This window comes from Eleutherodactylus coqui, chromosome 1, assembly GCF_035609145.1.
Source record: "Eleutherodactylus coqui strain aEleCoq1 chromosome 1, aEleCoq1.hap1, whole genome shotgun sequence".
In the NCBI taxonomy this organism is placed as follows: domain Eukaryota; kingdom Metazoa; phylum Chordata; class Amphibia; order Anura; family Eleutherodactylidae; genus Eleutherodactylus; species Eleutherodactylus coqui.
Genome location: NC_089837.1, coordinates 342,592,138 through 342,604,312, shown reverse-complemented (window position 1 = coordinate 342,604,312; position 12,175 = coordinate 342,592,138). Strand labels below are relative to the sequence as shown.

Sequence of the window (12,175 nt, the reverse complement as noted above, 5' to 3'; positions counted from 1 at the left end):
GCTAGAGGGGTAAAAAGAAGGTACCCATTCGAGGAGGAAGTTTGCACAAGCTGGGAAGAGATACCCAAGGTAGACGTCCCAGTGGCCAAAGTAGCTAGGAGGATGAGCCTGCCCTTTGAGGACGCCGCACAATTAAAAGATCCCATGGATCGCAAAGCCGAAGGCCTTCTAAAAAAATCATGGGAGACAGCAGCAAGCATACTTAGGCCAGGGATCGCAGCCACCTGCGTGGCGCGCACTCTGGGGGTATGGCTCGAACAGCTGGAGCTACACTTAACCAATAAAATGCCAAGGGAACAGATCCTAAATTCCCTACCTATCCTGCGCATGGCAACAAATTTCCTAGCAGATGCCGCAGCCGAAACGGTTAAACTCTCGGCAAAAGCTACAGCCCGATCTAACTCAGCCAGAAGAGTACTATGGCTGAAATCATGGTCAGGCGATTTAGCCTCAAAAAATAAACTATGCGCCCTCCCGTTCTACGGTCAGTTTTTGTTCGGACCAGACCTAGACAAAATCCTGGAGAAGGCGGCTGACAAAAAAGAGGGATTTCCAGAAGAAAAGCCGCAGAGAGGGAAGACCTTCTTCCGAACCCCAGGGCAACAGCCCGAGGCCTACCGAGGCAAGGGCAAGACAGGCCGCTGGAGTTACCCCAAGGGGGGCAGAGGGAGAAATATCCTCTTTAATCCCCACCAGGGGGAGCCCAAGCAGAGACCCTGACGCCAGCTCCGTAGGGGCAAGGCTGGGGAACTTTGTGGACCAATGGGCCGCAATTTGCGAAGGCCCATGGATCCCAAAGATCCTACAGCAGGGATACCGGATAGAACTGGTGTCCCTCCCCAGAAGGAAATTCATTATCACAGGAGGCTCAGGGCAACAGTTACACTTACTAAGGCAGAGCGTTCGGGACCTGCAACATCTAAACGCAATATCCCCCGTACCGCAAAACGAGGAAACTCAGGGCCATTATTCCAGGCTCTTCCTAGTAAGAAAACCCTGCGGAAAACAGCGGATAATAGTGAATCTGAAGCCTCTGAACACCTGTGTCAAGTACAGAAAATTCAAAATGGAGTCCATCTCTTCAACGATAAAGTTGATTCCCAAAGGGGCCTACATGGCGTCCATCGATCTGAAGGACGCTTATTTCCATGTACCGATCCACGAGGGGTCCCAAAGATACCTAAGGTTCGCAGTGGATATGGGCAAAGGAATAGAGCACCACCAATTCAGATGCCTGCCTTTCGGGATCTCCTCAGCACCCAGAATTTTTACCAAAATTATGGCAGAGGTAGCTGCATACCTGAGAAAAAAGTAGATCCTAATAATACCCTACCTGGACAATATTTTAATAATAGCAGAGTCCAGGAAACTACTAACAAAGCACCTGAGATAGTGCTAGAACTCCTCCAGTCTCTAGGATGGCCATAAACTGGGTAAAATCAAGCTTAGACCCCGACAGGAAGAAGACGTTTTTAGGCATAACGCTCAACTCAGAATTACAATGCTCCTGCCTGCCCGAGGAAAAAATACAAAAAATACAAAGGCTGGTCAGATCCTTCCTACAGAAACAATCATGAACAATTCGGGAAGCCATGTCTCTCCTGGGAAGCCTAACGTCATGCATTCCCGGAGTAGCATGGGCCCAGGCTCACACCAGAGCTCTACAGGCCTCAGTCCTATCCACATGGGACAAAAAGCAGTCCTCGCTAGGGACAAAAATGTATATCCCAAACACAGTGAAAACATCCCTGCGTTGGTGGACATCCCCGGCGAACCTGCAGGAAGGGGTTCATTGGCTACAAAACCCAGCCACGCACATCACAACGGACACAAGCGCCTGGGGATGGGGAGCGCATGTGGGGAACCAGTTCTTTCAGGGCCCGTGGTCCCAAAGGATAAAAGAACAATCCTCCAATTACAGAGAACTTCAGGCCGTATGGCGGGTCCTACAGCAGTTAGGAAACTCGCTACGGAACCAGCATATAAAGATACTGTTGGACAATACCACCACGGTCGCCCATATTCGGCACCAGGGGGGCACAAGGTCGCCTGCCCTGCAAAACATTTCGCAGAAAATTTTCCACTGGGCAGAGGGCCGGATCCTTTTGATCACGGCAACACACTTAAAAGGGACACTAAACCAAAAAGCAGACTTCCTCAGCAGGAGGCAGATAGACCCAGGAGAATGGTCTCTCTCCTTGGAGGCATTCAGAATCCTGACCAACTGGTGGGGGTCCCCGCAATTGGACCTATTTGCAACTAGGGAGAACGCCAAAGTAGGCAATTTCTTCTCCCTCCGGCCAGGAGATCGTCCTACGGCAATAGACGCCCTAGGCCAGGACTGGGGAAAGGGGCTAGCGTACGCGTTTCCTCCGATACTGCTGATCCCCAGGGTCTTACAACATTTCAGAACCCAGGTATGCACGCTAATCCTGGTGACCCCCTTCTGGCCCAAGAGAAGTTGGTTCGGTTTTCTGACAACATTGAGTGTCCAGGACCCAGCACCTTTCCGACCTGGACAGATCTGCTATCACAGGGGCCACTGAACCACCCGGGCTTAAACAGACCACTTAACAGCATGGCTCTTGAGGAATCCTCACTAAGGGGGAAGGGATTCTCACAAAGAGTGATAGAAACGTTAATGTCCAGCAGAAAAAAAGACGACCCACCTTATCTACCAGAAGGTTTGGAGAAGGTTCTCCTCATGGAGACAGGGAAGGGATTCCGGGGATTCTATCCCGAGCATCCCTTTGATCTTAGCATTCTTGCAGGAGGGCCTACAGATGGGCCTCTCTCCAAGTACCCTGAAGGTCCAGGTCGCAGCCCTTAGCGCCATATGCGACACAAAGTTTGCGGACAATAGATGGGTCAACAGGTTCCTGACAGCAGCAGCTAGATTACGACCTAGACCCATAAAACTTGTTCCAGACTGGAACCTTAAGTGGGTTCTAAGGGCCATGTCAGCGGAACCATTCGAGCCGCTCAAAGCACTACCGATAAAAATGCTTACGATCAAGACCGTTTTTCTAGTAGCCATCACGTCTGCGAGGAGGGATAGCGAGCTTCAGGCTTTGTCCATTCGCCACCCATTTCTAAAAATCTCAGACTGCAAATTAGTATTTAAAACGGACCCTGCCTTCATGCCAAAGGTGGTATCACATTTTCATAGGTCCCAGGACGTAATAATTCCCTCATTTTTTAGCAAACCTAAAAAAGAGGAAGAAAAAATCCTAAGCTACCTGGACATCAGGAGAGCAGTCCTAGGCTACATAGATGCGACAAGCCACTGGAGACGGGACGACAACGTGCTTATCCAGTTCAGTGGCCCAAATAAAGGGAACAAAGCGGCAAAAAACTCCATAGCCAGGTGGATCTGCCTGGTCATCAGAGTCCTATAAGGCCCTCGGGAAGGAAATCCCCTTAGCTCTTAAAGCCCATTCTACAAGGGCAGTAGCATCCTCATGGGCCGAACATAGCTCAGCCTTGGTCGAGCAGATATGCAAGGCTGCAGTCTGGAAGAAACCCCACACGTTCACTAAACACTATAGGGTAAAAGTGCAGCAGGGCGAGGACATGGCCTTCGGCCGCAAAGTCCTCTCGGCAGCAATCCCACCCTAATAAACTTTAGTTGGTACGTCTCAATTGGTGCTGTCGTGGAGACGACTGGGGGAAAAAATGTATTATACCTACCTGATAATCAGGTTTCCAGGAGTCTCCATGACAGCACCCCCCCCCCCCCCCCAAATGGATAGAAATAAACTATAGAATATAATATAAAAAATAAAATATATAATATATTTTTTATAATCAACAAAAAACCCCGGTTAAGGGAAGAAATTTAAGTTGCGCTCCTACCGTTAGAATCCACTGAGGAAAGTGGGGAAGGGGGGGGGGGGGAGCTTTTAACCTGTGTGTGTTCCTGTCCTATCAGGAGGAGGCAATCTCAATTGGTGCTGTTGTGGAGACTCCTGGAAACCTGATTATCAGGTAGGTATAATCCATTTTTTTTTCATTCTATATAAAGTGTGCAAAAAGGCTTTTTTACCTTAATGTTTCTTTACCTTTAACACCTTTTTTATGTCCCTGTGAGGAACTTAAACCGGCGATAACGCATTACATTGCTTCTAAACCTCTGTTTCTCTGACAGCAATAGCAGAGCTGGAGGCCATTGGCAGGCCTGCAGTTGCCATGGCAACACATCGTTCTGTGCTTGCATAGAGGAGAATCGATGACATCAGAGGAAGCTCACGCCTGTTATTACATGCCGCTATGATTATTACTCACAGCATGCAAGGTGTTAAAGGGGATCAGTATCATCTCAGGCCCTTGTTACTGCAGAGTAACTGTGGCTGCCAATTAGTCAGCTTATTACCTCCTCTCTTTGTGCCATCTACTGTATATCCCTTAATTGTACAGAACTTAGTGATAAGATCCTCCTGCCCTTATGTACATATAACATCATTAGCAGGTGGGGGTTAAGACATGAACACCATTTGAACACAAAAAAATATGCTGGTAAAAAGTAAACATTCACTTTAATATAGAAGTGCGAGGGCCTATTTTTTGTATATTTTTTAATTAACCCTTTGCAATCTAATTTTGGATTCAAGGTTTCCTAGGGGGCTTTTTCTTTCCACAATTATACAGTGGTGCCATCTGCTGGCTAGAGCCAATATGTGACATGCTGGAGAGGCCCCCGACAACAGAGTAGACAGTAATATACAGCAAGAATACCCTGGCGGACGTCTTCCAACATCGGAGCTGTACAGCTTCAATCAGAATGTCTTTAGACGTCAGAGAGTGGATTGGAAAGTGTCAACAAAAGCTGGACTCGTGGAACACACCTGGTAAGATAAACTGCTTAATAAGCAGCAGGTAATGGGGGGGGGGGGGGATAAAAAATAAAAAAAAAAACATAAACCGATGCCCTTTATATTCTACAGTTAAGAACTGGGTTGCCAAATTTAAAACGGGCCACTTCAGCACCAATGATGAGGAACGTCCTGGACGACCGAGAGAGGTTGTTGTTCCGTAGATCGTCGATGCGGAGCACAACCTCATACTGGAGAATCTCAGCTAAAGGAATAGCAGACATCATGGGGATTTCTCGTAAACGTGTTTGTGTCATTATCCATGAACACTTGAACATGAAGAAGTATCTGCAAAGTGGGTCAGCAAATGTTTGACAACAGATCAGAAAAGCATGTGAGTGAAAACTTCCCGGTCAATTTGTCAGCGTTTCCGGACTGATAAGAAATTCCTGGATCGACTGGTCACTATGGATGAGACCTGGATTTATTTGTATGACCCTGAAACCAAGGAGCAGTCAAAAGAGTGGAGGCACAGTGGTTCTCCTCACCCAAAGAAGTTCAGGGATCAAAAATCAGCCACTAAAGGTGATGGCGTCTGTGTTCTGGGATAAGGAGGCATGCTGCTAGTGGACTACCTTGAAAATGGTTCTACCAACAATGCAAGGTATTACATTGAACTTTTGGACCAATTGCAGGCAGCTCTGAAGGCCAGAAGGCACCACAAAAACTGTCCAAAGAAATCTTGTTCCTGCAAGACAGTGCCTCCGCTCACACTGCACAAGCAACCACAGCAAAACCGGTGGAGCTAGGCTTCCAGCTGGTTGACCACCCATCTTATTCACCAGATCTAGCTCCCTTCGACTATCATGTTTCCAAACCTGAAGAAACACCTCAAGGGTACCAAATTTCACACCATTTCTGATGCCATGGCTGCTACAGATGACTGGTTTGAGGCACAACTGAACTTGGAATACCGATGTAAGAAGTGTGTTGCCATCATGGAGAGTATGTGGAATAAATGTAAAGTTCCATCTCCCTATCTCGTTTCTTTCTGGGTAAAGCCAAAGACTTATTAGCAGCCGCTCGTATAATAAATGCATTTTGTTCTATAAATGTGAATTCACATACAATGCTGTCAGAGCATTTGCCCTTCTGTAGTTTCCCCCCCCCCCCCTAATTTTAGCATTTTTGTTACACTTGAATGTTTCACATAATCCAACTAGTGTTTTCTTGTAATATTAGACAATGTTAATGTAAGTAAAGCCCCATTTATACTGGATGAATGTTGGGCAAATGATGCCCAACACTCATCCTTGCATGTATTCGCTCCCGTTCTGTTGCACAGGAGCAAGTATCATTGGCTCGCATTCGTTCCATGTAAATAGCGCTTAAATTCTGTTCTAAAATTACCTACATCTATTGAAGTAATTTATTGCTTAGCCCTACCTGGCACTATGTGGAAAAGTAAATGCCCCCTTAGCTACTAGTTCCCCAAATTAAGTTGACAATTGTGTTCAATTGCACTAGCTAAATTCACGGATGATTATTGCAAGAACTGTTGAATCTAAACATCAATTACATGGAACATGTCTGATACCTTCTAGTCTGCTTAACATTGCCAAACCGCAGCACAAGATGCCACGTTCGAATGAGCTTCAAATACAAAACAAAGTTACTAAAATCTACCATTTGTAAAGGATCTGGTACTCCAGATCCTCCACAATAAGAGCAATGATCCACAAATGGAGAAAACTTGGAAGAGTGGTGAACCTGAACTGAATCCAGGGGTGGCTGGACTACCAAATTTTCACCAAGAGCGCTTTGACAACTATCCTAGTAGGTCACAAAACGAAGATCTTAAAAAATTGCAGACCTCAGTTATTTCAATGTACATGATTCCACAATAAAAAAAAAAAAATTATATATATATATATATATATTGGGCAAAAATGTAATCCATGGCTGAGATCATACTGATGAACATTATTAAATTGCGCTTTGCAAAACAAAAAGGTTTGTCTCACGCTTGCCAAATGTAATAGTTCTCAGTAAGGGCTCCTACCCACTTGCGTTTTTTTAATGTGAATGTCAAATGGGACTTTCTAATGTTAAACGCATCGCAAGTTTGTGCTTTGCGATTTTTGTGCGATGCGATTTTAACATTAGAAAGTACCATTGAAAAAATGCAGCGATATCGCAGCATTAAAAAAAAGCAAACAAATAAAAAAAAAAACAAAAAAAAAACCCACACTAGTGGTGTTTGCAAAAAAAAAGTGGGTATGAGCCCTAAGAGAGACCAAGTAATCTTGTAGATATGATACCTTTTAAAGGAGATGTCCCGCGCCGAAACGGGTTTTTTTTGTTTTTTTTTAAACCCCCCCCCCGTTCGGCGCGAGACAACCCCGATGCAGGGGTTAAAAAAACCACCCGCACAGCGCTTACCTGCATCCCGGCGGTCCGGCGTCTTCATACTCACCTGCTGAAGATGGCCGCCGGGATCCTCTGTCTTCATGGACCGCAGGGCTTCTGTGCGGTCCATTGCCGATTCCAGCCTCCTGATTGGCTGGAATCGGCACGTGATGGGGCGGAGCTACACGGAGCCCCATAGAGAAGAGGAGAAGACCCGGACTGCGCAAGCGCGGCTAATTTGACCATCGGAGGGCGAAAATTAGTCGGCACCATGGAGACGAGGACGCTAGCAACGGAGCAGGTAAGTATAAAACTTTTTATAACTTCTGTATGGCTCATAATTAATGCACAATGTACATTACAAAGTGCATTATTATGGCCATACAGAAGTGTATAGACCCACTTGCTGCCTCGGGACATCTCCTTTAATGGGTAACAAACATCTAGAACAGTGGTTCTCAACGTGGGCGTTATTGCCCCATGGGGGCGGTGGAACAGAAAAGGGCGGCAGGGGGGCGTTCTGTGTTTGCTTTGTTGATTTTTTTAGTTTTTTCTACTTAGATACCAATTTTCTTTTTTTTTTTTTAATTTTACCTTTTTTTTTGTCACTACATTCTAAGCCCCATGAGTTTGTTTTCTTGATAGGGCTGTGCGAGCACTTGTGTTTTTGCAGAGCAAGCTTCTATTGGTATCATTATGACATTTTAGCAAGCTCATTTAACTCCGTACGGGATTCAAAAACTAAAATCTGATTTTACTCCGCCACGTGATTATACCGCGAGCTTCCTGTCACCTTCCCTAACTGCACCATAACTTATTTTATGGTGGTGTAAAAATACAACAGGTTCCCTTTAAAGTGTTATGTTGGAAAGAAAGCAAGACGATTACAGATTCTTGACAATCATATAACTTTATTTAAAAAAAAAAAAAAGCAAAAACTCTTCAATGTAAAAATACCCCACAGTCTGGAGTGTAATTCTGAAACTATTAAAGTGATAAAGCTTCTTCAGTGGTGAGAGGCACAGAGGGCTGTTGTAGAGCAGGCACAGCACTCAGTCCATTTACACAGTATAGCCCTTTTAATGTGTACCACAGGTAGCAGCTGAGAACATCAAAGTCACTGGCTCATCTCCGACGCACTAAAATAATGTCACCTACTGGTCCATACAGCTAGGCGGACGTCAGATTAGTTATATAGAATATCTATTGTCCTACCTAATACTGGTCATAGATGCTACAGTGTCACTGATGGGTTTGCACCCTACATAAGCCTAGGCAGGGCAATGAATTAAAGGGGTATTCTTGGCATTTAATGCCTTGTAGTATAAATGACCTATTCTTAGGCTAGGCCATTAATAGCTGGTCAGTGGAGCTCTGCCGCTTGGGATCCTCAGTGATCGGCTGATCTCAGGCCCCGTAGTCACTGCCGCAGGACAGATGTTGACAGTTCCATCTGCATTGGGAGTCAGAACCAGTAGTGCAATAGGAATCATAGCTGGAAGTGCAATAGAAGCTACAGCTCCCAATGCAAATGAAACAGTCAACATCCAGCCTGCTGCAGTGAATGCAAGAGCCGAGATCAGCTGATCGCTGGGGGTCCAAGTGGTGGACCGCGCAAATCAACTATTGATGACCTATCTTGCAGTTAGGTCATTAATCCTACAAGGGATTAAATACCCAGAATACCCCTTTTAAACACTAGATTCCTATTGCTCATGTATGCAAGTGTGACAGAAAGGACAGAAGATGCACGTGGTCCAACTGGAAATAAATGTTCACAATGAAAGGTAAGACTGGGCTGTGCCTTGGTATTAAAGGTTTAGTAACCATACCCATTGAAATATTGCACTCAATATGAGCTCTTACAAGACATTAACTTGTTATACCATTTATATTCGGAAATGTTTGTATTATTTATAATGCAGTCCTCCCATTTTACTGTGCCCGATGTCCACACCTCTTCACTGGGCCCCCTCTAAGGTTAGATGGAGACTTTCCATAGCACAACTTTCACAACTGAACGACAGCCGCAGTTCACAATGCATGCAACTCACAGTATTTCTTTGAATGGCAGCTTGCTTCAAACTGGAAAGTCAATCAAAAAGAAAAAAAGGATCTCCATGTACCCCTAGTCTTAATGATCCAACGTACTTTCCAAGTAAGAGGATAATTATCTTGCTTATGGCCTTTCGCAATGGTGGCCAACTTCTAAGGCTCAGCGTTCTCATACAGGGAGGTTGCATTCTGTAAAAAGGCACATTACTGCTTTTGCAGTGTACAGTCTCAATTATATCAGAATAGATTTTATCAGTTTTAACATATTAAAATATCAGATTTGTTAAACAATTTCTTCCTAGGTTTGTGCTTAGCAACGAAACATCTTTAAGATTACACAAAAAGCAGCATCAGACGGGAAAGTAATGAATTATCAGCTGTTGAGTCCACAGCAGGGAAGGTCTTACCACTGGAAAGTCTTCTTGATATAGTTCTTGAAGAGAACATCTTAAACCGATATCATAAAGCACCACAAATGGTAAGTACTCTTGGCTTCACAATTACAAAAAAATATATATATATTGCATCTTGCAATGGAAAGACAAGATAAGTGAGTAATTAAAGGAGTATTAGACGTATTCCCTAATTAAAAGGAAAGTCCAACTGAGTCAAGCCCAACACGGCTAAACAGAAACCTTCTGTTTTGGTAACTTCTTGTATCCAAAAAAAAAAAAGAAGAATGATGTCACAACTGTGCAACTCTTCATTCAACAGCATATCCAACTTTGGTCTATCAAAAATAACTTTAAGCATAGTCTCTGTAAGAAAGCTCCGCCAACAAAATGGCTTAGACAATAGATTCAAGGCACTAACTAGTTGATCGTGTTGAAATCGGAGTTGCATATTAAATTTTTACCATAAATGCATGTTAGCACACACAGCTGGACGGAGAGCGCCCAGGTACATGTGCCACGTACTGAAATCCAGCAAAAGAAAGACATTCAAAAATAAGGATTCCACATAAGTGGGTGCTTCATTAACTCTTGTTAAGTCCAACATTGATATGAAAGATGCTACATAACAACTCAACAATGCACTGCTGAGTCAAGACCGGAAGACGTGTACAGCCCGCACTACGTACTGTCGGCAGATTGGGCATTCGCTCATACGCTTGCCGCACTTTGTGCAAGTCACCATGTGACCACATTCCAGAAGTACACAGTCGATGGGGGAATCCATGCAGACCTTGCATATGTTTTCATCACTGGCAGGCCCGAACTTGCCTGTAAGACAACAAGGACACAGAGTCAACAATAACTCACAAAAGAAAAGTACTGAGAATTAAAATGTACACACGATACACATTTGAGTTCCTTCCCCACAAAGGCAAGTAGAATCTCTCAAAATAGATTTTCCTTTTTTTGTGATTAGTATATACTTTTTGTATGGTTCAAACATTCAGTAATATTCTAATAGCACATCCTGTTAAAAAGGTCATCTTCAAAATTGCTGGGTAGATAAAAATAAAGTAAAAAATTATTTTTAAAATATGGTTAAAAATATACAACAGGCACTTACAAACACATGAACAAAGTGGGCAATTCACAATTGTGACACCCAATATCTAAATAACGGCCCATGTACACGCACAGATAATCGACCAAAAAATAGCTGCAAAACAATCGCTCAAAACCTGCTAATGGACACTAATGTTCATTAGCAACTTATCACCTTCAGTTGCATGTAAATGAGCCTCCGCAGCTGTATGCAGAGGACAGCAGGTGGTCTGTTCTCTGCATTCAGCTCGTTTTGCCACGGCTTTTTGTTGAATACAATGTAATCAGCAGCTCCCGTGGAGAATACAGCACACTATGGGCAGCAAACACAGCATGCTGTCTGAGTTCTCTTCTCTCTGGCTGAACAATGGATTTTAAGCTCACCTAAAAATTAACGAGTGAAAGATGGGAGCATTTACACACATCTCGCTCAATGGATGGCTTTTGGGCGAATTTTAGGCCATAATCGTTGCCTGTAAATAGGCTCTAACGGCTATGCAAAAGACAAAAGATTACATAAAGTGATTCCAATGTGGATTTTGACCATTCATTGTGCAGTATTATTTTTTGCATTGCCACACTCAAATGGCTAAGATTTTTGTTTTACATTGACAGAGCTGTTTGAGATCCGTTTTTTTCAGGATGAATTGAAGTTTTTATTGGTACCATTTTGGAGGTTCATATGACTTTTTGACTGATTTCTTTTTCCATTTTTGAACCAAAATATCCAGAATTAGCATAAAACCTTGCCCAGTGAACAGAGAGTACAGTAAAATAAGCTGATGAGAGTGCAAAAAAAGCCTTGTTCGTAATACAAATACGATGTGCCAAGTTGTGCGCAGTTACACATACCTGTGTGAAGGAGCCCTTAAATGCCAGTATACTGTACTAGTGCCTGATCATGGATATCAGTAAATCTTAGCGAATGGAGCAGGAAAAAAAACCTCCTACAACAGCATTGATGTATACCTGCCTACCCCACAGTACAGCACTGGTGGATACGCTGAGGACAGGCAACACAGATTAGATGGATGTACAGCACCGTGCACATTAATTGGCGCAAACAGTATTATAAAGGAGATAAAAAGAATGGTATAAAGTTCAATTGTTTTCACAGGTTGTAATACATGATGTATCCTCCTTTTGCTGGGGTTACTTTAACTTCTTGATCCTGGAACCCCCTTTTGATGACTGGCTGTCATCTTATTGTTTTGTTGCACAATCCACGATTCCCATTTGTGACTACACAACAGCCTGTAGGAGTTCTATAGGGTTCGGATCCGACGAGTGTCCAGGCCAGTCCAACAATGCAAAAATGTGTAGTGGGGTAAAAACTCCTTGGTGTAACTGGCAGGGTACCAGGTCTTACTGGAACGTGCCATCACCACTTGGAAATAGTAGCAG

The 12,175-nt window shown here is 43.9% G+C and overlaps 1 protein-coding gene across 7 annotated transcripts in view; it reads right to left on the bottom strand.

Moving 5' to 3' along the window:
- Window positions 1-8,134: 8,134 nt before the first annotated feature.
- Window positions 8,135-12,175, bottom strand: part of RFFL (ring finger and FYVE like domain containing E3 ubiquitin protein ligase) — a 42,452-nt gene continuing 38,411 nt past the window's right edge. For all 7 annotated transcript variants that reach the window (XM_066576166.1, XM_066576175.1, XM_066576219.1 and 4 more), the window contains one exon: window positions 8,135-10,498. In XM_066576166.1, the coding sequence (XP_066432263.1) occupies window positions 10,320-10,498 (179 nt within the window). In that variant the 3' untranslated portion in view covers window positions 8,135-10,319. The remainder of the gene's footprint in view (window positions 10,499-12,175) is intronic.